At 43.6% G+C, this 24126-nt stretch overlaps 8 protein-coding genes and 1 non-coding gene across 11 annotated transcripts; 4 read left to right on the plus strand and 5 right to left on the minus strand.

The window, feature by feature from the left end:
- Positions 1-154: 154 nt before the first annotated feature.
- Positions 155-2492, plus strand: LOC116211248 (small RNA-binding protein 11, chloroplastic). Of its 2 annotated transcripts, XM_031545537.1 has the most exons (6): positions 155-370; positions 601-682; positions 856-928; positions 1008-1076; positions 1190-1296; positions 1915-2492. In XM_031545537.1, exons 3-6 carry the CDS (start codon positions 892-894, stop codon positions 1987-1989), a joined length of 288 nt encoding a protein of 95 aa, XP_031401397.1. In that variant the 5' UTR covers positions 155-370; positions 601-682; positions 856-891; the 3' UTR covers positions 1990-2492. The 2 variants fall into 2 exon arrangements, with proteins under 2 accessions (XP_031401397.1, XP_031401396.1); XM_031545536.1 differs by lacking the exon at positions 601-682.
- A 195-nt stretch (positions 2493-2687) lies between these two features.
- Positions 2688-5355, plus strand: LOC116211251 (histone H2A-like). The gene is made up of 5 exons (XM_031545538.1): positions 2688-3368; positions 3570-3780; positions 4721-4795; positions 4894-5000; positions 5104-5355. Exons 1-5 carry the CDS (start codon positions 3162-3164, stop codon positions 5164-5166), a joined length of 663 nt encoding a protein of 220 aa, XP_031401398.1. The 5' UTR covers positions 2688-3161; the 3' UTR covers positions 5167-5355.
- A 103-nt stretch (positions 5356-5458) lies between these two features.
- On the minus strand, positions 5459-8823 carry LOC116211246 (putative pentatricopeptide repeat-containing protein At5g59900). The gene is made up of 2 exons (XM_031545534.1): positions 8693-8823; positions 5459-8485 (listed from the first exon to the last, which is right to left on the minus strand). Exon 2 carries the CDS (start codon positions 8397-8399, stop codon positions 5688-5690), a length of 2712 nt encoding a protein of 903 aa, XP_031401394.1. The 5' UTR covers positions 8400-8485; positions 8693-8823; the 3' UTR covers positions 5459-5687.
- Positions 8824-8951: 128 nt separating this feature from the next.
- Positions 8952-9870, plus strand: LOC116211247 (glycine-rich RNA-binding protein 2, mitochondrial-like). Its single transcript, XM_031545535.1, has 3 exons — positions 8952-9257; positions 9383-9451; positions 9549-9870. Exons 1-3 carry the CDS (start codon positions 9218-9220, stop codon positions 9773-9775), a joined length of 336 nt encoding a protein of 111 aa, XP_031401395.1. The 5' UTR covers positions 8952-9217; the 3' UTR covers positions 9776-9870.
- An 822-nt stretch (positions 9871-10692) lies between these two features.
- Positions 10693-11365, minus strand: LOC116211321 (histone H4). Its single transcript, XM_031545648.1, has one exon. It carries the CDS (start codon positions 11277-11279, stop codon positions 10968-10970), a length of 312 nt encoding a protein of 103 aa, XP_031401508.1. The 5' UTR covers positions 11280-11365; the 3' UTR covers positions 10693-10967.
- A 255-nt stretch (positions 11366-11620) lies between these two features.
- On the plus strand, positions 11621-11692 carry TRNAH-GUG. Its single transcript has one exon. It is a non-coding gene; the product is annotated as a tRNA-His (tRNA).
- A 268-nt stretch (positions 11693-11960) lies between these two features.
- On the minus strand, positions 11961-15049 carry LOC116211320 (ubiquitin-conjugating enzyme E2 7). Its single transcript, XM_031545647.1, has 6 exons — positions 14899-15049; positions 14646-14748; positions 13808-13905; positions 13612-13712; positions 12999-13076; positions 11961-12319 (listed from the first exon to the last, which is right to left on the minus strand). Exons 1-6 carry the CDS (start codon positions 14939-14941, stop codon positions 12242-12244), a joined length of 501 nt encoding a protein of 166 aa, XP_031401507.1. The 5' UTR covers positions 14942-15049; the 3' UTR covers positions 11961-12241.
- A 4270-nt stretch (positions 15050-19319) lies between these two features.
- LOC116211281 (berberine bridge enzyme-like 13) lies at positions 19320-21708 on the minus strand. 2 transcript variants are annotated; one of them, XM_031545591.1, is made up of 3 exons: positions 21563-21708; positions 20512-21412; positions 19320-20353 (listed from the first exon to the last, which is right to left on the minus strand). In XM_031545591.1, exons 2-3 carry the CDS (start codon positions 21330-21332, stop codon positions 19678-19680), a joined length of 1497 nt encoding a protein of 498 aa, XP_031401451.1. In that variant the 5' UTR covers positions 21333-21412; positions 21563-21708; the 3' UTR covers positions 19320-19677. The 2 variants fall into 2 exon arrangements, with proteins under 2 accessions (XP_031401451.1, XP_031401450.1); XM_031545590.1 differs by lacking the exon at positions 21563-21708 and having other exon boundaries at positions 20512-21535.
- Positions 21709-21832: 124 nt separating this feature from the next.
- Positions 21833-22923, minus strand: LOC116211282 (osmotin-like protein). The gene has a single exon (XM_031545592.1). The coding sequence runs from the start codon at positions 22835-22837 to the stop codon at positions 22061-22063; it is 777 nt and encodes a 258-aa protein (XP_031401452.1). The 5' UTR covers positions 22838-22923; the 3' UTR covers positions 21833-22060.
- Positions 22924-24126: the final 1203 nt, after the last annotated feature.

The following is a 24126-nucleotide window of genomic DNA, read 5'->3' on the forward strand; positions in this document are numbered from 1 at the left end:
AAGCACAGCAGATAACGAGACCCGGTTGTTGGGAACAATCCTAGGTTTTTCCGCGCATAGATGGATTCTCTCTCTTCTCTAGCTGGGCCTACTATTCACGCTTGGGGGGTAATAATGGACTGGGCCTGACCCAGGACCAAGCCCTAGTACGTACTCCTTCCTATTGATGCTATGTATTACGAGTATGGCAGCTGTTGTATATATAGATCCCTTCGAGTGTCCCATTGTTTTTTCTTTTTGCTGCCTTCTGCGGTTCGGTCGGACTCTGTATGCGTTCTGTACTGTCTTCAGAGTCTTTCTTGCTCTCGAACTCAGCTGCAGGCAGATGTTGGCTTTGACGTTCTGATATTCGTGCTGCCAATTGAGTGAGGTAATTGACATGCCTCTTTGGCCCCCTATTGGCTTCCTATACATTCCTGATGCGTAGTTTTCTTGAGTCGTTTGATTTTGAAGGTTAACTGATACGAACGGTTGCTATAGAAGAGGAGAGAAGCTGAGGGATTCATGAATGTTGTTGCTTTGCCCGTTAAAGTTTAATGGTTGTATTGGGTCCATGTAGTAAATGGGACTTGACTTGAGCTGTCTTTTACATTCGAATAGGTCGAAGAACTCGGGGTTTTTGATCTGCAGCAGAATTGGTTATTCTCTTAGTGGAGTCTGCTGTCTTCATTTTTTGTTTAAGGTTTGGAAAAACCATATTTGATGTTTGGCGGACTTGTCAGGCAAAGTCCCTTCCTATGATGCCTTGAATTAGTAATATTAAGTTCTAATGAGATCAGTTTGATCCCATTTTATGGTAACTGCACGCAGTTTGTGATCCCCCCCCTTTTTTTTTTAATTGCATTGATTTGGCAGAAAACCTAGGAGGAAGAATCCCTTTCCAAGTCTGTTATGGCAAAACGGCTGAGCTCGGAGCTGTTTGTCAGCAGTAATATTCTCTCTGACACCTGCCTACTGCTATTATTTTCTTCAGAATATGAAGTGAGACCCTTATTATTCTTATCCAGGATTATCATTTTACACTACGGAAGACGGACTAAGAAAGCTGTTTTCACGCTTTGGTATGGTCAAGGAAGGTAGGCAATGGCACTACATGTTACGCTGACTGTTCCGCCTCTTCCCCTGCCCCCTGATTCAATGGAATATTCTCTTCTTATTTTTTATTTGATATGTTGGAATATTCGAGTAGCCAGGATAGTCAGAGATCCAAGAAATGGGAGGCCTAAAGGATTTGGTTTTGTCTCGTATGACTCAGAGACTGAAGCGCACAAGGCATTGAGTGGATTGAATGGCAGGGTATGTTGCTTCTCTTTCTGCCCACAAAATCGATCTCATAGTTATCTCCTGTAGTGAAAGTTCCTGTTCTCTTTTTTTTTAGAATTAATATAGCAGCAACCTCAGGATTCAACCTTTTGTCAGAAGCTTCTGTTGAATTTAGAAAATCTTATTGTTGTTGTCGTCATCTTGGTTCTGTAACTGGGGGGGCTTGTGAAGTAAAGATCTAAAAATATTCTGTAATGAATCTATAATTGAATTATGAAATCTTCTAAGATACTTGTAAAATTATTTAAGAGTGCTCTATAGGTCACTTGGAGTAGTGATATGGAGGCTGATTGCAGATGTACTTCCTTTAATTCTTTTTTTCTTTTGTTTTTTTTTTTTGGGGACAAGTGATGTACTTCCTTTGATCCAGTCTGTAAATCTATGTTTAGCTTTAGCTAAGACTTTATGCCTAGTTTAATCTTGTTCATGGGATGCCTTCTTCACCTCTCTGTTTAATGTAGTATATAATATATGCCTTTCTGATGCTGCCTGCTTGGAAAAGAGATACGTCTGATACTGAACTAGGAATAAACTCGTCTCACTTTTGTTCTTGTCATTAGATTTGCCTTATGGTTTTGGTACCTTTTCCAGATAATTGATGGGAGGTTGATTTTTGTGGAGTTTGCGAAGAAGCACGAGGGAGGGCCACAAAAAGATCAGAAGTAGGTCTTTCTGCTAGATTTCTCGTTTCTTGAGATATGAGACGTAGCTTCTTTCATGTAGTTTAGGTGGGGAGTCCATTTGGTAGTTAAGAAATGTATCATCTATTGCTTTATTATTACTAATGCACTATCATCATGCATTATCACTAGTTTAGTTAAAAGTGAAGCCTGAGACTTGAGTACTTTCTTTCTTCTCATGATTCGAAATGCAATTTGCATTTCATGTTGCGAAGTGAAGATAGCTCTTTTTTTTTTTTTTTTTTTTTTGCTTCAAGAAGTGAAGATAGTTACAGGGAAGGGAAGGTTACTATCTTCATTCTTGTATGTATATTCAATTCATTTCAAGATTTGTCATCTTTTCTTTTTCATCCATCCCTTGGTGAAAAGGGAACTTCCGGGCCCTGTATTGTTCAACTCTCCTATCATGTATAGTATCTTGGCCTCTTTCATTGCCCCCTGGACAGGCTTATATGCGAAATAATATGTTCAACCCATCATGATTTGTTTGGCCTTTGGTGTAAACACGTATTATATCATCATGTAGGATTGGCTGTTACAAATCGCACGAACTGCAGTATTAGGTTTTCCTTTTAACTACTACATAATATTGTCCTTTCGCTATTATGGATAAATTTTTGCTAAACATTTTTTTTACTGTTGCTCTAAAATAAGTCCATCCAGCCGAAGCTTTTCAATAGCTGGACCTGGAAGGACGATGTAGTAGTGATAATCGGGTGGGCTTGCCAAGAAAAGAGGAAATTCATGACTCCTCGAGATCCGGTTAAGTCATGGATGAAAGTGTAAATATAATGAATTTCGAGGGGGCAATTCAGCTACGAAGGAAGAATCAAGGGGCCGAAAGTGAAATTTGTCAAAAATTCAAAATGGTACTCGCACGCTATTGGTCCATTCTGAAAGCAGCGGATCGCGGCTCAAATCATTTTCAGCCGTCTATGAGATATCCATTCAACGGCCAGTATTCTTCTTCCGAGAACCTGTCGAGGCATCAGCTCCTGGTCTGACCGCCCCGTCTCCCTATAAGAACTTGCTTGAGTTTCCGACATGAAATCAAATCGGAACCTATCTATCTTTCTATCTATCTAACTCCGAATTACAATTCAACCCTCATTTGCTTGACCTAGTACTCGGTCAAACGTTTGTTGATTACCTGCTGCAATGGATACTCCGACCAAGGTGAAGGGAGCCGGAGGCAGAAGGGGGGGTGGTCCGAAGAAGAAGCCGATCTCTCGGTCTGTGAAGGCCGGCCTGCAGTTCCCAGTGGGAAGAATTGGGAGGTACTTGAAGAAGGGGAGGTACTCGCAGCGTGTCGGAACCGGAGCTCCGGTCTACCTTGCCGCCGTGCTGGAGTATTTGGCAGCTGAAGTGAGTTATCCCTCCGCCCCCTGTTTGTTTCTCGTGTAGATCTATACGGGCTAATCCGTTATCGATGGTTCTATTTTCTTCACCTCTCGTTGGATTTTTTGGGATGACGATGTTTGAGTTAGAGCAGAGTCGTCATTGCTTGAAGCTTCACATTGATGGATTGGATTGGCCAATGCTAAGAAAATTGGGGGAACTGTGCAGGTTCTGGAGTTGGCGGGGAACGCAGCTAGGGACAACAAGAAGAACAGGATTATCCCCCGGCATGTTCTGTTGGCGGTGAGGAACGATGAGGAGCTCGGGAAGCTGCTCCAGGGTGTCACCATTGCTCACGGTGGTGTCTTGCCCAACATAAACCCGGTGCTCTTGCCGAAGAAGACGGAAAAGGCGACGAAGGAGCCCAAGTCTCCTTCCAAGGCCACAAAATCCCCCAAGAAGGCCTGATTGGGGCCTCACCCTCCTTTTGATCTAGTTAAGCTAAGCCTCTAGTGAGATCATGATTCGATGTCCGCTTTGTATGTAATCCGGTGCTAGTTTCGTGCTGATTATGGGGGCACTAGTAGTGTTAGGACTTTTCGTAGGAGAAGATCAGAAGAAACCTCTTGTTTCTGCTTAATGTTCCCTGAGCATTTCCAATCAGATATAGATAGTGGATTCGTGGTTAGATCTTACTTCCATGTGTTGCTTGCTGCCCTTCTCCCTCAATTTTTGTTTTGAACTTTCCCGTTTGAAGCCATTGCTCTATCTGCATTGGTGTCGATGCATTAATACTAATGGAACTCGGACTGAACTAATAATGATTTGTAAGGATTCCATACTGCAACCAGCAGCAATATCATAATGAATGACTTGAGTCTACTCTTTGACTGTTCAGCTAAGTATACATTCGCTGCCACTGTCATGGAAACTGAGGTCTCCACTCCATCTCCAACGAGAGGTGAAGAAAATGGTGATGACAGTAAAAAGATGGCAGATGGCAGCAGATGAGAGACGAGGCTTCGGCCCTGGGCCCAATAAAGCCCAATAGTAGGAGTGGCTTCGGAGGAGTTAGAAAGCACTCCAGCCATTCATCATCCTCTAAGTTCCACTGCTCGTAGAATTAGTTCGTACTTTGCTTCTCTGGTTAACTTGTGAGGAACATGCAATCTCTGGGTGGAAGTAGAGGTTGTCTCCCCTTTAGGTTTCTTCTGGCCAGTCGGATGTTTGCTCGTGGCTCTGCTACCAAAGTGTTTGTTGGAGGTCAGCCCTCTTCCCTTTTTCTTCAGTTGAATCGTGTCTTGATTTGATTTGTTACACGCCCGATCAAGCAATCTTCCTGATTTCAATTCAAGCGGGTGCTTTTACGGTGTCCCGAGTTTCAGGGCTGTCGTACGACACGAATGAGACTGTCCTGAGGGATGCTTTCCAGCAGTTTGGTGATATTATAGAAGGTAAAACTAGAACCAGGATGTCCCAAGTATTGCAGTTTACTGAGATTTTGTTGGTTTTAACGATATCTGCCTGTACCACCATGTTAAATCTTCCTCAGCTAAGGTTATATGTGATCATGTAAGCGGAAAATCAAAAGGCTATGGGTTCGTACGTTTCGGTTCTGAAACTACAGCTGCAGAAGCTCTGAAGGAAATGGATGGTCGAGTAAGACCAAAATCTGCATATGCATTCAAATTTGTTATTCCCGTCATAAGTCTCAGGGAGACAGAAAAGTCATTCCAGATCTCCTTGTCCTGTTTCGTTGCAGTTATTGGAAGGGAGGAACATTCGCGTGCAGTACGCGCAGAAGCAGAATGGTCGACACCAATGAGGAGCTTAGACATCACGTGATTCCAACGTTGAGGGGTTACTTTAACGTTGTCATGCCAGTTTATTGCCTGCAGACTGCATTAAGAAAGTTCACTTTGGAGGCTTTGTGAGGATCAATCAAGTTATTGTAACTCGAAAGAACGAGTATTCTTCAAATACTTACTGGTAATGCAATTGGATTTCATGTCTCGGGCAAATGTCTCATAGCTTGTATATTGATGAAGATCGACACATGCACAATGCAGCAAGTACCAACAACACATCGCATATTTGACACTGATCACAGATTGCAGTTACGCCCCCGAACTGCCTCGATCTTAATAAATTATTTTGATGAACACAAACGGATGAATTCATCCCTTTGAAATTGGATACAAAATCTGTCCTCCAACTCTAATTTACAATGTCAAAACAACTGTACAGCAAAAAGAACCCAAAAATCAAAATCTTACCTCCGCAAATTGAACTCCCATCTTACAGATTAAAAAAAAGAGAAGAAAATGACAGAATCTTGTTAAAAGTTCAAGGAACTTTTGCCAAAGGTTGCAAGCCCTTCATACCGTCAGAAGTTACCCGACTTTGCTTTATTCCCATTCTTGTCATCTCATCTCTCAATGCAATAGCCTTAGCAAGGTGCCCTGAGACACAGCATCCGTGAATCATAAAATTGTAAGCAAGCATGTCGGGCTTTACGCCTTTCCTAATCATACACTCCCACGACCTGATTGCTTCAAGGATATCTCCCCTCCTGCAGTACTCGTAGATGAAAGTCGAGTACGTGACACAATCAGGAAAGATCCCATTTCCCGTCATCTCAAGAAGAATCTCCCAAGCTTCTTGAAGTCTACCTGATTTGCAGAAGCCTCTTATCAGCATGTTGTACGTTGCAGTGTTTGCTAAGAGGCCTTTAAGCATTGCCTTGTGAAGCTCTACTGCACTCTTCAAGTCTCCATTCTTCGTCAAGTGATCAAGGAAACATCCATAGGTTACCTGATTCGGGAGATGACCACTTACCAGCATCTCCTTCAGAAGCACTTCAGCTTTATCGATAGATCCACTCTTGCAAAAGCCGTTTATCAGTGCAGTGTAAGTCATGGCATTCGGCAGAACTCCTTCATCGACCATCACATCCCAAAACCCTAATGCCTCCTTCAACTTTCCTGCTCTGCTATAATTATCAATCATGCTGGTGTACAGTACAATATCGGGGCTTATTCCGAGCTCATGCATCTCCTTTAGGAAACCGAACATGATCTTTGTACCATTCTTTCTGAGAGTCCCATCAATAAGTACAGTGTAACAAACGAGGTCCATATTTACATCCCTTTCCACCATCTCCTGAGCAACCCTTAGGGCTTCCATCAACCTCCCTTCTCTGCAGAATCCATGGAGAAGGGCACTGTAACACATCTCATTTAACTTGTGATGTTGTTTGTGAAGGTTGTCCACAAACTCCTTGGCTTCGGTAACTCTACCCATCGAACAAAGGCCACTTATTAAGGACCTGTAAGTGTATGCATCTGTTTTGAGGCCTCTCCTTATCATTTCTTCAAACAACTTGAAGGCTCTTACTATATCATGTGCTCTGCAATGTCCTTCAATCATGATATTGTAGGTCACATCATTTGGAACAACATTGCTTCCCACCATCTCATCAAACAGCTTGCACGCCTCAGATATCATATTTGAACGAAAAAGACCGAAGATAAGAGCATTGTAGGTATAAACATTTGGAGCAATACCCTTTCCCGTCATTTCATGGTAAAGCCGAAAGGCTTTGTGCATTTCTCCTTCCTTGCATAAACCATCTATCAGTGCTGAATACGTCACTACAGTTGGAGTTAATCCTTTCACAGTCATCTGACGGAAAAAAGACTCAGCTTTGAGTAAATTCCGCAATCTGCAATGCCCGTATATCAAAGAATTGTAAGAGTAAACAGTGGGTTTTATCCCTCCTTTACCCATGTCTGAAAAAAACTGAATTGCAGCATCTAACTCCCCCTTCTTGCAGAAAAAATTGATTAAAATTGTATAGGTAACATCATTTGGAACGAGTCCCGTCATTTCCATTCCCTTAAAAAGCGACATTGCGTCATCCCTCTTATCTATTCTACAAAGAGAATTAATCAACGCATTGTAGACGAACAGGTTAGGTACTGCTCCACGCTTTCCCACTCTAATAACCAAATCAAAAGCATCAAGTTCCCTGCCGGTTTTCCTCAAGCCTTCCACAAGACCCGATAGAGCTGCTTCACTCGGAACAAAACCCAATCTAAGCATCTCGTTCATTAGCTCCACTCCAAGCTCAAACTCTTCTGCCCTGCAATACCCAAGCAACAACATGCAGAAAGTGACAACATCTGGTCTCAACCCCTTCTGACTCAGAGAGTTCTTTACCTGGATGGCATGCCCAACCCTCTGGGACCTGCATAGACCATTAATCAACACATTGTAAGTCACCACATTCAATTCACATCCGCTCTTCTCCATAAAACAGATTACTTCCTCAGCTCTAGTGAAATTCTTCATCTCACACAAACTCCGAACAACTGCTGTATAGGCAAAAACATCAGGCTCGAGGCCTAAATTTAGCATATGATCAAACAACTCCACAACCTTGTGGAATTGCCGAGCCCTTGCCAATCCGTTCAAGAGCCCACTTAGAGTCCTCATTTCTGGCAACAAATCGGATTCCTCCGTCATTAACTTAAAGATCAAAACAGCATCTAATGCTCTCCCATTCTGCACGTAACTCTGAATCACCAAATCAAAACCCAAGCTCAACGAGAACCCACATTCTCTGTACCAATACAGAAGCTCCCCGAATACTTCCCTCGGGCTCAGATCGCGAAATAACAAAGTTTGCAGGAGGGAGGAAGCAGGCCAAAAGAGATTGCTCTGGACCAGGGCGTGGATGAGGATGCAAAACGACGCCGTGGAGTGGTTGAAGTTCTTGTGCAGCCCAAGGAAATTGAAGAACCTGAGGGCTAACCTGGAGTCCTCTAGGGTTTCGACCAGGACCTTCTCGACGTGGTGCGGCCTCAGGGAGGCAGTGATGAAGGGGTTGTTGAAGGCAGAGCTCCAGCTATGCTTTCCTCGGACAATGTTCCGGAGGAGCGACACGAACTGCGCGTCGCTCTCCTCGTCGTCGGGTAATATCTTCCCGCATATTGTCCTCAATTGAGGTTGGTACTTGGAACTCACAAGAAGCTTCTGAGAGCGTGTGAGCTTCATTTTAGTAGATAAAATGGTCAGCTTGAAGCCGTGGGAGATGCCGCTGAGAAATGTCTTGGATGAAAAATCAGAGCTTTGGATGGAGCCTGCTTGGGTGCAGCAGAAGGAGCATGGGTCGGGTCAATTCGTCCCGAATATCCTGATAATGAAATGCTAGCTAACGAGAACTTCGCTTGAATTTCCGGCACGAAATCAAATCGGAACCTATCTATCTATCTATCTATCTAACTCTGAATTACAATTCAACCCTCATTTGCTTGCCCTAAGTACTAGGTCAAACGTTTGTTGATTACCTGCTGCAATGGATACTCCGACCAAGGTGAAGGGAGCCGGAGGCAGAAGGGGAGGCGGTCCGAAGAAGAAGCCGATCTCTCGGTCTGTGAAGGCCGGCCTGCAGTTCCCAGTGGGAAGAATTGGGAGGTACTTGAAGAAGAGGAGGTACTCGGAACGTGTCGGAACCGGAGCTCCGGTCTACCTCGCCGCCGTGCTGGAGTATTTGGCGGCTGAAGTGAGTTATCCCTCCAACGTCATTGAAACTGAGGTCTCTCCACTCCATCTCCAGCGATAGGTGAAGAAAATGGCGATAACAGTAAAAAGATGGCAGATGGCAGCAGATGAGACAAGGCTTCGGCCCTGGGCCCAATACTAGAAGTGGCTCCGGAGAAGTTAGAAAGCACTCCAGCCATTCTTCGTCAGGTTCCACCACCGCTCGTAGAATTAGTTCGTACTTTGCTTCTCTGGTTAACTTGTGAGGAACATGCAATCTCTGGGTTGGAAGTAGCGGTTGTCTCCCCTTTAGGTTTCTTCTGTCCAGTCGGATGTTTGCTCGTGGCTCTGCTACCAAAGTGTTTGTTGGAGGTCAGCCCTCTTCGCCTTTTTCTTCGCTTGAATCGTGTCTTGATTTGATTTGTTACGCCCGATCAAGCAATCTTCCTGATTTCAATTCAAGCAAGCGGATACTTTTACGGTGTCCTGAGTTTCAGGGCTGTCGTACGACAGGAATGAGACTGTCCTGAGGGATGCTTTCCAGCAGTTTGGTGATATTATAGAAGGTAAAACTAGAACAGGATGTCCCAAGTATTGCAGTTTACTGAGATTTTGTTGGTTTTAACGATATCTGCCCGTACCACCATGTTAATTCTTCCTCAGCTACGGTTATATGTGATCATGTAAGCGGAAAATCAAAAGATTATGGGTTCGTACGTTTCAATTCTGAAACTGCAGCTGCAGAAGCTATGGAGGAAATGGATGGTCGAGTAAGCAGTGTGGTCTTACTACCCAAAATCTGCATATGCATTCAAATTTGTTATGGGTTCGTATTTTTTGGTTGCGTACCCAAAACTTTTGTGTTGCCTGTTATCAATGTACTTTGGTAGTAAGCTGCCAGCGGTTTGCTGGTTCCTTGGCTATCGATGCGCTTTGATAGTAAGGAAGCTGCCACTGTTTTGCAAGTTCTATTGAATTCTTGACATGAATCCGTTTCAATCTGTTGTTTTGTATGTTAACTAGGTGGGGGTTCGAGTATCTGTTCATAATGTCACCTCATGTTGGACGTAAAATGCTCCTGTTAACCGTGAACGAATGAATGATCATGGGCCGTATAAATCCCAGGCCTATGGCAATAACCATGAATAAATGATCATGTACGGGGCCCATGGTTAAAAACGAATATATGATCATATGCCGGAGCTAAGCCCTGCCCATCATAACGGCGGTCCCAATTTATCAGAAGCCCACCGAGGCCCAAGCCAGCCTAATGGACAATGCAGATCAGTGTATGATTCTTGCCAGCACAGGCTTACTCTTCTTTGGGTGAGGTCAGGTGCGCCTGGGCCCAATCTTGACTGCTATCAGATATAAGCACCCGCCCGCACCGCACCGCACCATTGACTGAAGCTCATGGGGCCGAAGCGATTCTCTGCCCATGTTTAACCGAGAGACACTGACCTTTAAGTGTAACACTGACGTTCAAAGGCCAAACCCACCGGTAAATGTTTTCAAAAAGCCGAGATAATGGACAATGTTGCTCTTCGCGGCCGGACATGTATATATGCTAGGCGAGGAGAGGACCGCATTCTATTCTCGATTAGCAGTACAACAGCCCATTAATAATTAGTGTTGTTTCCCGTTCCATTTATTCTTGAAAAATGGATAAACCATTTCGACGGTAAATATCTTATCAAAATGCAAGATACATCAAATTATATGTCAAGTGGACAGAACAGCGGCATCCAGTGAATGTATTACCGAGTGCAGGAAAATAGAAGTCACAAGATATCAAAGGGGGGAAAAGAAAAAATCAGAAGTCGAAAAGGGAACAAGAGCGACTTAACCAAGATCACATTAACCAACCAAACGCCGGCATATGCAAATTTGAAGATGGGGAATATGGCAGAAACCGAATTATAATTTCCAGACATGGAAAAAGAAAAAGAAAAACAATTCGGACAATGCATATAAAGCCAATTTTTTCACTTCACGTACTACAAAAAAAGATCCGACAACCAACGAGCATCAAGATGCACTACTGACCTCACTAAGCACAGGTTTTATCCATTATCCTAAACTCTAGCCGCCGAACCCGTACAGTGTCCTACCCTGCCGCTTGAGCGCATACACCACATCCATGGCCGTCACGGTCTTCCTGCGTGCATGCTCAGTGTAGGTGACGGCATCACGAATCACGTTCTCCAGGAAGATCTTGAGGACGCCACGGGTCTCCTCGTAGATGAGCCCACTGATCCGCTTCACTCCACCTCGCCGAGCCAGGCGACGGATTGCAGGCTTCGTGATCCCCTGGATGTTGTCCCGCAGCACCTTGCGGTGGCGCTTGGCGCCGCCCTTGCCGAGCCCCTTGCCGCCCTTTCCCCGTCCGGACATCTTCTTGGCTTCTCTCGGAAAGGTTTTGCAGAGAAAATGAGGGGGAGATTTGAAATTTTCCGTGGAGCAATGAGACTGATTTGTGCGGGAGAGAGAGAGAGAGATTATATAGATAAGAGGTCGCGCGAACTCTTTTGTTGGTCGAGGTGACAACTTTGATCTTCAACCGTCAGATGCAAAGCTTCATCGACGGCTGTACCTAGTGATCCGCGTGACACCCTGCATTAGATCGGGACCGTTGATTGTAAATCAATCCACCGCTAAGAGACCTCATCCTCTGCAGTCATGCTCCCGCATTGACGTTCAATAAAACCACTGTTTGAACCAAATTCCCCACCAAAGTGGCTGTAGTTTAGTGGTAAGAATTCCACGTTGTGGCCGTGGAGACCTGGGCTCGAATCCCAGCAGCCACACACTATACCTCTTTTTTTATTTTTTTGGCCCTTTATGTCACCCATTGCTTTGTTAGACTGGCTTAGCATGTTCTTCCCTATTTCCTTCAACTTTTCCAAGGGCGATTTGCAGTAACTTCTGGGAGCCAGGACCCAGGACTTTCTTCTCGGTCCACATAATTCGCCTAGGTAGGGATGTAACTGCGTCGAACCTATGGAAGTGGTATATGTCCGACCATCTCCATTCGAAGTGAAAAGTCGAATGGATAAAATAAATTAAAGGTATTCCTCTCCTCAATAACAAATTTTTCATCAAGCTTTTGGAAGAGAATTCTCAAATACAACATCCAGGACTTACAACAAAATATTATAACGCCAAAAGAAGAAAAAGAAACAAAAGTAAGAACTGATACATGAGAGAGAGCAAGCGAGAAAGCCGACACTTGAAGAGATGGATGGCAAACTTCAATGCATCCAACAAAGTCTAGCAGATTAGCCTAGAACCCCAAGTTCCGGATGCACTCCAATCCCGTACACTGAGGGTAACTGGTAAGTAACCGACAGTCTCTTCTATAGCATCTCTTGCGATTTTCTTACGCAGCGGCTTACCTTTCTCTTGAACTCATCTCTCCTCTCTCTCCATTCTTTCTGCAAGGGAGATACAAATTGCAAGTTACTCAGATACGTATCCCTTGTGATATATTCATTTCCCCAGAATACTGTCCGAAACTGGTGAAAAACTTGTAGAAAACAAAGCTAATAAAGGATTCCATATTTAAAAGCTCAGGCCATCATATGAAGCTCGGTTGGTCATATAGACTTCAAAGTTTTGGATTATATGGATTGAAACAACAGAAGCTAACGAATGTCCCAATTGCTTGTCATCTGGCGTGAATGTGTGGAGAATTTAAGGTCCCAAGAATAGACCACATAAAAGTTATCAATCAAAACAAGAATTAGTTGACAACGTTGTATATTTACAAGGTAGCACATAGATGCTCCCGATAGTCCTACAACCTACAAGATCCTCTGCTTAAGCAGGGGATGTAAATATGAAGCTTTGCCAAAGCATCAATCTCAACCTAGGGAAAACAATAAAAGCAGTCGTCAATATGCTCTGGAGTGACCCGAAAATATGAATAAGAAAGAAAATAGAATACATATCATTGAATTAGGCCAGCGTTATTTAGCGTGGCACGAATCACCACTTTTCTTGTAATCTATATTAAGCAACGTTGCAGTAACATGATCTCCCAAAAATCATTACCATAATTTTATTCGGTTGTCAACATAAGGAATTAGCAAATAAGCAAAATATGTTGCTCACCGCAGCTTCAACATTTGCAGGAGATTCATCATTGGGACTAGAAAGCATAGAAATGATGCTCAACACTATACTCTCTACCTGCAGAAATAAAATCTTTGTTATTACAAAGCAAAGATACGGTAACAGTTTCCTTCTTATAGGCTAAAAAGACAAAAATCTAGCAAGTACAACTCTGTCAGATACTTATACACTTTCCGCATCCATAGATGGCAAAATATCATACAAGAACTCATTAACAGTTCATGTAGGCAAAACCAAGCAACTGAACATGGATTGGCTATATTTAAGGCAAAACCTACATTAACCTAGGGCGTTAATTACAATTTTTGGAAGCAACATACAATCATGCCAATATACTTTTTTCCTCTTATTAATGCAAATTGCTTCAAGTTCTTGTACAATTTGTTACGCTGGATACAATCAGCAATGTTCAAAAATAAATTGCGAGGCAACCTAGGTTTCATTTTTCCTTCTTACAGGAATTTGTGTAATTGGTGGTAAACGGATCCAGGATCTTATTGTACATAGGCTTAAGCCAGATGATGAGCATCAACACGGGAATGAATTTCGCTAGTCCTATGGCGACAAGCAAGGAAAAAGCAAACAAATTTACTGTGTGCACGGGCATCCAACGCTCGCTCGCAAGCTCGTAACCATTTGGATCATCACCGGGAGGATGCAGAATTGATATGCAAACCCGTCCATCAGAATAAACTGTGAATATAGAGTGATAAGAAAGGTGCATTCAATTGTCCACATAAACATCACAAGCCAGAAGAAACCATGACCATGCTAGCCCATAAACGTACCATTTGGATGCCAAATCTCTGATGTAAACCTCACTGTAGGAGGGCTGTTGGGATAGTTGGATGGGAAGGTCATGATAGCATTGAAAAATCCACCCTCACTGCAATCGCAAAAATTATGTAAATTCGAAGAGTAAATGAGAGGCTCCAGTTTCAAAATTCAAGTACAAGCTGAGGTAGCGAGAATATACGGTTGCCACATCAAAAGAAACCCCGCTGTCAATTGTTGGTTATAAGTTCCCTAAGACCAACATGGCATAACTTCAGCAAAAGGGGCAAAGTATCAAAATTATTACTCTTTTCTGGTAGAAGATCTGCGAGAACATTCAATGAATTTATTGGGTCGGGAAATGACAACTGTCGTCTTAAATAGAACCAGGTGTAGCTATAACCAGTCCAGAATGCCCGATTCAAAAGAAAGGAAGGGCAACAACCCCCAAGTGATCAAATTTACTCCATTGCTCAAATATTTATTTTGATACTATACATACAGACTAAGCTCAGATGACTACAGAAATCTGATTACCTAATTACATTGACAGATACCTCTGGATCGATGACAGTAAAACCCTAAAGCAACCCAATTGAATTAAAGCCACCTCACAATCAGACGATGCAAATTGAACAAAAGAATATGGAGATAAGAGCAGATATCACAAGAATGAGTGCTGACCCAGTAGGATCGACCAATTACACAGAATTACCCGTAAAGCACACATCAAGCGAACCGCACAACATAATCAGACTGTGAAAAGAAACAATTATTATTATAATTATTTTTATTAGAGACGAAAAAGCACAGAATTATGGGTGGCAATCAGCCAGCCAGCTGAATACGTACTAGAGAGTATCGGGAGGTCCAATAACGGTGACGCTCCACTCGAATATATTGTTCTCGTCCACCAAACCAGCGGAGAATCCATCGACCGGGTTCTTGCAGAGATCTGGATAAACGCCGACAGCACCGATCAGTAACCACAGTACAGAGCCCTAGCAAATCATACTATTTAGCTCCGGAGCTCAAAAACAGAGAGGCGGGGAAAAAAAAGCGAAGCCAAGAAGGGAAGCTGAGCTAAGAATGGGTAGAGGACTGCCTTTGAGCTGCTTCTGTAGGAGAAGGCTAGCTTGGGACGCCATCCGAGAGAGCTTCCAGAGCGAGCGAAGAGCGCAAAAGCTTTAGAGAGAGCGCTCTGCACTGCAGTCGGAGGAGAGAGAAAGAGGGAAACTAAGCCGAGCCTTTGGGGTATTTATAGTGCGGTAAGGCAGGCTGTTTGTTTCGTCTTCTGACGTTGGACGGTCGAAGCTGTACTGTATTGTATTGTATTGTATTGTATGTGTGGGCGCACCGAAGGCAGCGAGAGCGACCCCCGGGTGATTTGTTTACTGCAATGCAACCGTGACCACGGGGATTAGATGACACACCCAACAACCGACTGCCACGTGTCACGAGAACTTTTCAGGGATGAATCTTCGACACGAGGAGAGAAGGAAAGAAGCGAGAAGCGAGAGCTTCTGGTAGTAAAGTTCCACTAGGAAGTACAGAACCTTTGTCCTTGTCCTATGCGAGGAGAAAATAATTGACCGACCTGCGATTGCTTGTGTACAAGTAATAATAATAATAATAATAATAATAATAATAAATATTTATATAAAAAAATTGGGCTTTGAGAATATAGTGGCCCGAAAGAGGACTTAAGGGCCCAAAACAGGCCTTCGGGACGGCCGACGCTGGCATTAGAAATGCCCAGTATTAGCGCAAAGTAATGTGAGCCAATCACTGGGCTGCTCACCTTGAAGCCGACCCCGACTCCTCCGAGACAAAGTAAGAAGGGTTAATTAGGCCCGTTTGGTTTGATGAAATAATATTTGAATCATAATTTTGATTTTAACTTTACCCACTACACAATAAAAACACACGTTTTCCAAGTCAAATTTATAATACCATCTCATTTGTCTTTTTCCACAATCAAAATCAAAATCAAAATCAAAATTACTTTAACTCTGAAACCAAACACACTTTAATACCCAATGAATCACCAATTTTGGTCACTTTTTCAAAAATACCACAAACTGGCGGTGACATTGCAGTGCGCAAGTTAGAAGAAGGCAGGCATGATAATATAATAGTAGTACGCGAGTGCATGGCTCCCCGATTCATATATAGTGCTTTGATACGAGCAATCGCATAATTTTAACATTCGACCATTTTTCGATGATAAGTTTTGGCCTAATTATGTCTTTGTTGAAGTGTAGTGTAGCGTAGTATTCCATGTGTCGTTGGATACCGGGGATAAAGAATATTGAACAAAACTCGTGACGTGTAGCTACTTAATCGAATGCATGGGAGGGGCTCCGTTGGTGCAAGAATACCATTCAGGCATGTACATGCTTTTCCATAGGTGAAGAGGTCACCGCCTGGACTGACCTTTGGATACCTGCAGGTAATCCTGACCTTAAACCTTCTCCTAATCCGAGTATCCTTCCAGAACGGAGGCAAAGGTACGTGACTTGATGCTCTTCGGCCCGAAGAGATGGAATATGCAACTATTAGATAATCTTTTTGATGCTACTACTGTGACTAACATCACCAAAATCCATCTAGCGCGTGATGACAACAAAGACGCAATTATCTGGACCTTGACCTTATCCGGAAAGCACTTGGTTGGGTCCTCGTATCTCATGGACTAGAAGCATCGTTTTAACTCAGCTGAAGGGGGGAGTGTGGAAGTCATTATGGCGGCTAAAAATCCATGATCATTATAAAATCCACTTGTGGAGATTCGTGGAGTGAATGTCTCCCTTAGTTCACCCATAATGGAACTCTGTATCTGCTCTGTAGGACTAGTTCCAACAATTATGCACGTCCCATTGTATTTCTTGGAGAGAATCACCTTGAAATATTTGCTCTCATCTTTTCCTTTCCCACGTTCAGCCTCGATAGATATTGTTTATTTCCTTGTCAATCCCCCTGCCCCCTTTGCACATATGCTTCCTGATGCTGTTTCATTTTCTTTGTAAGCTTCTATTATTATTGTTGTTTCTGTTTTTGTTTTTACTGTTGCTGTTATTGTTATTATTATTATTATTATTATTATGATGGAATCTTAGAAATGAAGTTTTTTCAGGCAAAAGAGCAGATCTTCTGGTCTCCATTCAACGAATCAAAAGAGCCTACAAGGAGCATAACACCAAAAGGGGAACCTTGGCACATTTTGAGCTCGCGATAGTACCGGCACAGCATGCTGAACCAGCAATCTGCTCGGACCAGGATTGGTGCTATATCAACATGGACGCAGCCTGGACCTCACAAAGATCTTATCTTGGGGGTTTCATGCAGCTAGCGCCCCGATCAGTCCATCTCCTGCTCGTGGCTCTCCCCATCGGATGCTGGCTCGCCTCTCCAAGCCGAAGCCAAGGGTGTCCTACTTGCCATCTCAGTAGCTTTTGATTGATTCTGGATGGCGGAACATTGTGATTTGTACGATGATTTGTTGCTTGTTGATGCTATCCATATACCTCATCATCCCCCTTAGGACATTAGGGCCCCCTTGGGACATTAGGAGCACTATCTCGGATATCATTAGGCTTCTCTCTCTTTTTTCGAATTGGAAATGCACTTGGATTCCATGGATCGATAACACTCTAACTCACAACGTAGGCCAACTTGGCTTCAAGTCAAATTTTGAGTCGTTTTGTATGCTGGAAGGTTATCCCAATCCTAATGCACTGTCCTCGACTTAGTAATTAGTATTAATATTATTATCAGCTTACCCATCAAAAGAAAGAAAAAGAAAAAAAACTACCTAATCGAATGGAAAGATAAATATTAATTATATACATCTTGTCTAATCTTACCCAAAAGAAAAAGTTGCAACATATGATTATTTTTGGTACATAGCAAATGTACGAACCGCGTTTCAGGACAGCCAGAAAGGTAGAAAAGGAAAAGAAGGAAAATGAGAGAGAGAGAGGGAGGGAGGGGAAATGTATAAATAATTTCACCGAAAAAGTAAAAGCAAAAGGGGGAAGGATGAAAAGGAAATGGTGTCGTCCGTCCGTCCGTCTGTCTGTCAGAGTCGATGCAGGTAGGCAGGCAGGGCAGAGCAGGGCAGGACCTGAAAACGAAGGAGCGGGAAAACATGTCTGCGTTTTGAGGAGAAGGAAACAGAAAAAGTGTTTTCTTTCTTTCTTTTCTGCAGAGGAATCAATGTTATCAGATTTGCTAATGTAGACGCGCGGCGCGTTGATGGATTACTGTGCTTTATAATATTATCATATATATATATATATATACACACACACATTATCATCCAATGTCAAAGATGAAAATATCATGTTACATTTTAAATCATTAAGTCCAATTACATGCTACTTGTTTCTTATATTTTCGTAGAACTACATATAAAAAATCAGCAGCATCAGACAATAAATCAAAAAATTCTTGTATCTTAGACTATATAAATACAACCAAGAAAAGGACAGCTAAAATAAAAAGGATTGGCAGTCTTCTTTTGCAATCAAAAGGTTGAAACCTCCAAACCATGAACATGTAAAACACAAAAGTACTGTAATATTCCATATTCGTCAATTTCTCCTTCCAAGCTAATGTTTGCTTTGTGGCTCACTGTTACTTAAATATGCAATTAGTGTTACTTAATTTGATAGCGGTAAGAGCAAGAGCTAACTCATACTCTATTCAGAACAGGAAAAAAAAAAAAAAAAAAAAGAAGAAAGACCAATGTTAGTGTTAATGAACGCTAAAGTAGAAAGTAGACATACTGGTAGAATGATGGAGGCCCGGTTTGGCGGAGTCCCACGTTATGCCAAAAAAGGAGCTCCAGATAGGATGGTTCGAGCTTCCAAATTGCTTCATATTTCACAATGGTTCATCATTTTCGCTCTCCTTTTTATATATATACTCCGAAGACAAAGCTTTCTTATACCCACTTTTGATGAAATTGAAATACAGATCTGTTCGTTTCTTCTAAATTCTGCTTGACAAAATTGCTTGACTTTACTAGCCAATGCATGGGACGAGGAAGGTGAAGTTGCTCTCATCAAAATGCCGTGCTCAGGATCTAAATCCGTGCCCTTCTCGTCACGTGCCGTGCTCTGAGCATTATTTCCTCTTGTTTGTGCTTCGGCTTGTTTCGGCTCCGGTATTATTTATCCCTCCTCCTTCACTTATTTGTGCCCCAAATGAAGAAAGAAGAGAGAGGACTTATTTATTTGATTAAAAAAATATTGGAACAGTTAACACGGAGGTTAGAGGGCACCCTTATGAATAAGGACTATATTGATGCATTTCACAAGGTTAGAGGGATCATAATTATTGAAGGACCGATTTGATGTTACAAAAGGACCTAATTGATGTTACAAATGACTAATTTGATGTTACAAGAACCTAATTGATATTACAAATGACTAAATTAATGTATCGAGGACTAATTTGATATTCCAAATGACCAAATTGATGTTTATAAGAACCAAAGTGATGCTAATTCATGCATAAGTATGGACCGAATTTATAGTTTTTTTAATTAAAAATAACAATTAACAAGTGGGCAAGTCCCATGGGCCACCCTTAACAAGTACCATGGCATGTAGTATATGCAAACCCAAACTGTCATAAAAACTATTGAAATCACAAATTAAACAGAGTTTCCTAGAAATAACATTCCTCTAACAATAACATACTTTAACGTGATATCTTGAATGTCAATCAAAGATTATGTATAAACAGAAGAGATTTTACATATTACAAAGTATGTATGGTTGCGTGGAGAGATTCATCGAATTTCTTGACTGCCAAACTTTGTGTTCCCCGAATGCTCTGAAAAAATTAGTCCATTATATGGATCCCGATGCCAATCCTAGGACGACGACTGCGTCCACGTTGCCCTCAACGAAAGCGGGAGAGGTGGGATGCTCTGCTCGTGTCGGAAGAAGTTATCAGGGTCCACCTTGGTCTTCACCTGCACCAGTCTGTCGAAGTTGTCCTTGAAGTACTTCGCACCCCACACGCTCGCCTGGATGAAGCTCGTGCTGGTGTTCTTGTTCGTTCCCAGATCGAGGTCCCGATAGTTGACGTATGTCTCTCTCGGGAACTTGGAGACGTATGGAGCCATGTAGTTGTAGAGCCTCCTCACCCAGTCCATGTGCTTGGCGGGATTCTTATCCCCGTCGGACCATATGCTAAGGTACTGTATCATGAATACGACGCCCTTCCTGTGAGGGAAAGCGATCTGAGACTCGGAGATTTTGCTCATCATCCCACCATAGGGAGTCCATATCATCAGTGGGTTATCCTCTTCCAGCAGCCTCTTCCAGAGGCCATCGATCCCGGTCTCGGTCATTGGTTCCCTAACGAAATCGGATTTGGCTTTAAAGTAGTTTTTGAAGAGGGACTTGCCCTGGAGGAGGACTTCAGGGGGTGTCCCATTCGGATACCCGGCAATGTACAGAACTGATTTGATCCAACTAGTCTCCATACAGTCGTTCTTGGTGAGTCCCAGCTCCGGGAAGCTCTCCTCCATGATACTGAGCAGCCTGCAATGTCAGTTAGAGTTTCCCTATTAGACGTATATACACACATATACGAACTTTGGTTCATACGGAATGAACCAGCATTCATTGCCGTTGAAGAGTCCGGTTTATATATCCATCCACAAAGTACGAACTTCGGATGCGGTTCTGTATTAGCCTACCTGTCAGCAGTTCCAAGGAACAGAGAATTGTATGAGGTAGTTAGAGTTCTCCCTCCGCTGCTACCTGCTTTATTAGCGGGTTGAATGATCACCCTTATGAATAGATCCTCGTCGAGCTTATCCACTATTTCCTGCCACCTATGAACGAGCTTCGTCGCGCCTTGTTCGAGGCTCTTCGTGATCGTGAAGACTGTCACGATTGAAGGCACCGGGACAAGCTTTATCTTCCATGCAAGTATGACCCCGAAGCTTGCTCCTCCGCCACCTCTGATGGCCCAGAAGAGGTCCTCTCCCATTGCTGCACGGTCGAGAATCCTGCCGTTGGCGTCGACTATTCGAGCATCCATCACATTGTCTGCTCCCAGCCCATACTTTCTCATCATCGAGCCATATGCTCCTCCCGTTATGTGGCCGCCGATGCCCAGGCTAGTGCACAGACCTGCGGGGAAGCCATGGACCTTGCTCTTCTGGGCAATCCTATAGTACACCTCCCCGATCGTCGCTCCCGCCTGAATCCAGGCACTATTATCCCCAATATCAACTGTGACGGACCGAAGATTGGCCAAGTCCATCATAATGAAAAGTGTTTCAGTCATAGACACGTAAGAGAGGCCCTCGTAGTCATGGCCTCCGCTCCGCACCCTCAGATGGATCCCGAGCTGCTTCGAGCAGATAACGGCAGACTGCACGTGGGCCTCAGTCTGTGGGGTGAAGATCAAAGCGGGTTTCGGCACGGACGTCACCAAGTACCTCAGATTCTGCGCCGAGGATTGAAGGACAGAATCGAAAGAAGAGTTCTTCTGGGTGTAGAACGTGGACATAGGGATGGGAAGGTCGGAGTTGAGATTAAGACATTGAACGAAGTCGTTTTGAAGGGAGGAGATCGAGGCCGACGACCCCCCTGAGACCAACGAAAGGAAGATCTCAAGAACCATACAGAAACAAAGCAGCGAAGTGAAAGTTGTGGAAGCCATAATCACGAGCGAGTGAGATGCTCTGAGTCACAGATATGTAAAGGCCCACATACACACACACACATATATATACATACATGTGTCCTGTGCTGTGCGTGTGCAGCTTCTGCGCCGCGGCCGCGGCTGTGGCGGTGGCGTGCAACGGATGTTCGCTTGGAAGGGGAGTTAGATGGGCAGGCACGCAACGTTCGTTGCTTCCTTGTACACACATTTTACATTGTCTTACAACATTATGAGTGAAGCGAAAGTGGAAATGGAAACTTGCGAGGAGCCAAAGCAAAGAGGCAGAAAGGGTGAAAATGAAACCAAAACTAAAAGTAAAGGCACTTAAAATGGAAATAACTTAATAATTGCGAACCCAACCCCATAAGATTAATCAGCTCAAAATTATACATAGATAAGATACATGACATGACGGCAACTGCAGCGTCACACGATAACACTTTCTCTGGAAGAAATTAAAATTGTAGGAAGCAAAGACGGGATAAGGAGGACCCGTATCTCCGCCGAAAACCCCAAATTACCCCTACAACAACTTCTATCTAATAAGTCCAAACGACAAAACTACTAATTATTTAGTGGCAGAAGATGACCTTGAGCTCTCTAGGGGAGGAGCACTCATGCATGAGGGAGGGGCTGTCGTGGGCGTAAGTGAAGGTGGAGGGGCAGGCGTGCTTGAAGAACTGCGAGTAGCTCGATGGCCGGCACGTCGCTGGGCTGTTGTAGTGGTTCCTGCAGCACAGCTCGTCCGTCCCGAACGCCTCGCACCCGCTCTTGCATGCCACCACCGGTCCCCCCGCCGGGGGGTGCCTCAGCTGCAGATTTGGGGGGCAGGTGGCCAGCAGGTTGGCCCTGCACCCAACCACGGGGCACACGCCCGAACCCTCGTGCGGGGTCACCGTCATCGGGACGTTGAACCCGTCCACGAGGCTGACCCCGTAGGAGGAGAAGTCGGCGTGGCCGTGGTGGAGGCTGAACTGGGCCAGGGTGGCCGGGGACTTGCCGCCGAGGCCACCGCACTCGAGGCGGCCCCCGCAGTCACCGGTGGCGCAGGCGAACTGGTGAGTGTGGGGGTTGTAGACGCAGCCGGTGCGGGCCCAGATCCGGCCGGACCAGTGGGCGGAGGGGGCGGGGAAAGAGCGGTGAGTGAGAGAGGAGAGGGCGAAACCGCCGCGCTCGAGGACGGGGTGGCCGGCGTTGGGTTGGATGGCGGGCCATACGGTGAAGGGGCAGTTGTTGACGAGGGTGAGGATGAGACCAGGGCCAGTGTGGGCGGCGAGTGAGAGGGGGAGCAGAGCGAGGAGGAGACTAGCGGAGAAGAGGGAGAGAGGGGTGGCCTGGGAGAGGGCCATATTTGGAGCTGAGGCTGGGCTGAGACAGTGGAGTGAGAAGAGAGAGCCGACTGAGTGTCCGGCTTTATAGGCCGTGGAAGTCGAAGGGAGCCGGCGAGTGAGCAAATATTGAGTACGTATTATTCATTTATTTGAATATATAATATTTAATTAAAATTATTAAAAATAAAAATTAATCACGTTGTGAATTTATAAATTTTTATTTACAATCATTTTAATTTATTCGTACTATAAAGTAAAAGAGTCCGGCGAGATGGAAAGCAAAAGCATGGATATGGTGAGACGAAAAGACATCTTTGCCCCTGTACTTTTGTCTTGTCAGGACTCTCTCTCCATCCTGTACATTGCTGATTTAATGATATTACGGACTCGAGTTTTTTGTTTTTTTAGCAAACGAAGTTCAGCATAGATTATTCATCCAAAAAAAAAAAAAGACAGTACATATTCTTTACTAGTTGTAATTGTTATACGATTTTTGGAAAGATTTTGGGATAAAAAGGGACGCGTGCTCTCTCTATTATTACATTGTATATGTAATATATATATATATATATATATTATATGTCATGATCATGAAATATGTAAGGATGAGTGCTCTGTTCCCTCCTCTCCATGATATGGAAGATCGGAGTGTCATCACGGTGGAGAGCCTATCATTCAAAATTGAGCTATGTGCATTGATCTATCGGTCGACATTATTATCTAAATCGAGTCTATATTTTTCCAGAACTACAAGATAAATATAGGAAGGAAAAAGAAATTCGCCGGAAAAATAAAGAACGAGAAAGTAGCCACGTACATTTCGTAGCATTTATCTTCTTTTTTTGGGGTTAATTTTTGTAGTTTCTTTTTTTTGTAGTTTATTATTATCTTGGTTGGCTGATTTGGTCTCGAAGGCTCCATGGGCTCCCCGACAGCACGTTGGGAAAAAGAGGATATGCATAAGGCAGAAAGAGAGAGAGAGAGAGCAACAATTCCGATGTGCTATCGCTTCAAATACTGTCCACTGCCTGCCTTGCCTGGGAATACTGGCCTGGTCTGATCACTCACTGATTTTTATTTTTTTACATTTAAATTTTTTCTTTAAGTTTAAAGTGTGTGTGTGTATATATATATATATATATATAACCAGTATTGTACCCGCGCATGCACGAACGGTATTACCATCTATAAACATAATATTTATGGTACTCTTGTGTTCACATGTTAGTACATTAAATTTACTTACATCGTTTGGTATGGTTAATTGAGCAAAATTTAAGGTCAAGAGTTTACTCCTAAGAAGTGGA

Source organism: Punica granatum, chromosome 6 (assembly GCF_007655135.1).
Source record: "Punica granatum isolate Tunisia-2019 chromosome 6, ASM765513v2, whole genome shotgun sequence".
NCBI lineage: Eukaryota > Viridiplantae > Streptophyta > Magnoliopsida > Myrtales > Lythraceae > Punica > Punica granatum.

What these genes read in the sequence shown, in the direction of transcription:
- LOC116211251 (XM_031545538.1), top strand. Translation starts at nt 3,162, where the DNA reads ATGGATACTCCGACCAAGGTGAAGGGAGCCGGAGGCAGAAGGGGGGGT. An exon ending in TGGAGTATTTGGCAGCTGAA is followed by an intron (nt 3,369 to 3,569) that starts GTGAGTTATCCC and finishes GGAACTGTGCAG; the next exon opens with GTTCTGGAGTTGGCGGGGAA. An exon ending in GGAGCCCAAGTCTCCTTCCA is followed by an intron (nt 3,781 to 4,720) that starts AGGCCACAAAAT and finishes CGGTGTCCCGAG; the next exon opens with TTTCAGGGCTGTCGTACGAC.
- LOC116211282 (XM_031545592.1), bottom strand. Translation starts at nt 22,837, where the DNA reads ATGGCCCTCTCCCAGGCCACCCCTCTCTCCCTCTTCTCCGCTAGTCTC.
- LOC116211320 (XM_031545647.1), bottom strand. Translation starts at nt 14,941, where the DNA reads ATGGCGTCCCAAGCTAGCCTTCTCCTACAGAAGCAGCTCAAAG. An exon ending in GTTGGATGCCCGTGCACACA is followed by an intron (nt 13,077 to 13,611) that starts GTAAATTTGTTT and finishes TTATTTCTGCAG; the next exon opens with GTAGAGAGTATAGTGTTGAG. An exon ending in CTGCAAATGTTGAAGCTGCG is followed by an intron (nt 12,320 to 12,998) that starts GTGAGCAACATA and finishes TCTCCCTTGCAG; the next exon opens with AAAGAATGGAGAGAGAGGAG.
- LOC116211281 (XM_031545590.1), bottom strand. Translation starts at nt 21,485, where the DNA reads ATGGCTTCCACAACTTTCACTTCGCTGCTTTGTTTCTGTATGGTTCTT. An exon ending in TTCCTTGGAACTGCTGACAG is followed by an intron (nt 20,354 to 20,511) that starts GTAGGCTAATAC and finishes CTGACATTGCAG; the next exon opens with GCTGCTCAGTATCATGGAGG.
- LOC116211321 (XM_031545648.1), bottom strand. Translation starts at nt 11,279, where the DNA reads ATGTCCGGACGGGGAAAGGGCGGCAAGGGGCTCGGCAAGGGCGGCGCC.
- LOC116211246 (XM_031545534.1), bottom strand. Translation starts at nt 8,399, where the DNA reads ATGAAGCTCACACGCTCTCAGAAGCTTCTTGTGAGTTCCAAGTACCAA.
- LOC116211248 (XM_031545537.1), top strand. Translation starts at nt 892, where the DNA reads ATGGCAAAACGGCTGAGCTCGGAGCTGTTTGTCAGCA. An exon ending in CTCGGAGCTGTTTGTCAGCA is followed by an intron (nt 929 to 1,007) that starts GTAATATTCTCT and finishes ATTCTTATCCAG; the next exon opens with GATTATCATTTTACACTACG. An exon ending in TGAGTGGATTGAATGGCAGG is followed by an intron (nt 1,297 to 1,914) that starts GTATGTTGCTTC and finishes TACCTTTTCCAG; the next exon opens with ATAATTGATGGGAGGTTGAT.
- LOC116211247 (XM_031545535.1), top strand. Translation starts at nt 9,218, where the DNA reads ATGTTTGCTCGTGGCTCTGCTACCAAAGTGTTTGTTGGAG. An exon ending in TACCAAAGTGTTTGTTGGAG is followed by an intron (nt 9,258 to 9,382) that starts GTCAGCCCTCTT and finishes CCTGAGTTTCAG; the next exon opens with GGCTGTCGTACGACAGGAAT. An exon ending in GTTTGGTGATATTATAGAAG is followed by an intron (nt 9,452 to 9,548) that starts GTAAAACTAGAA and finishes ATTCTTCCTCAG; the next exon opens with CTACGGTTATATGTGATCAT.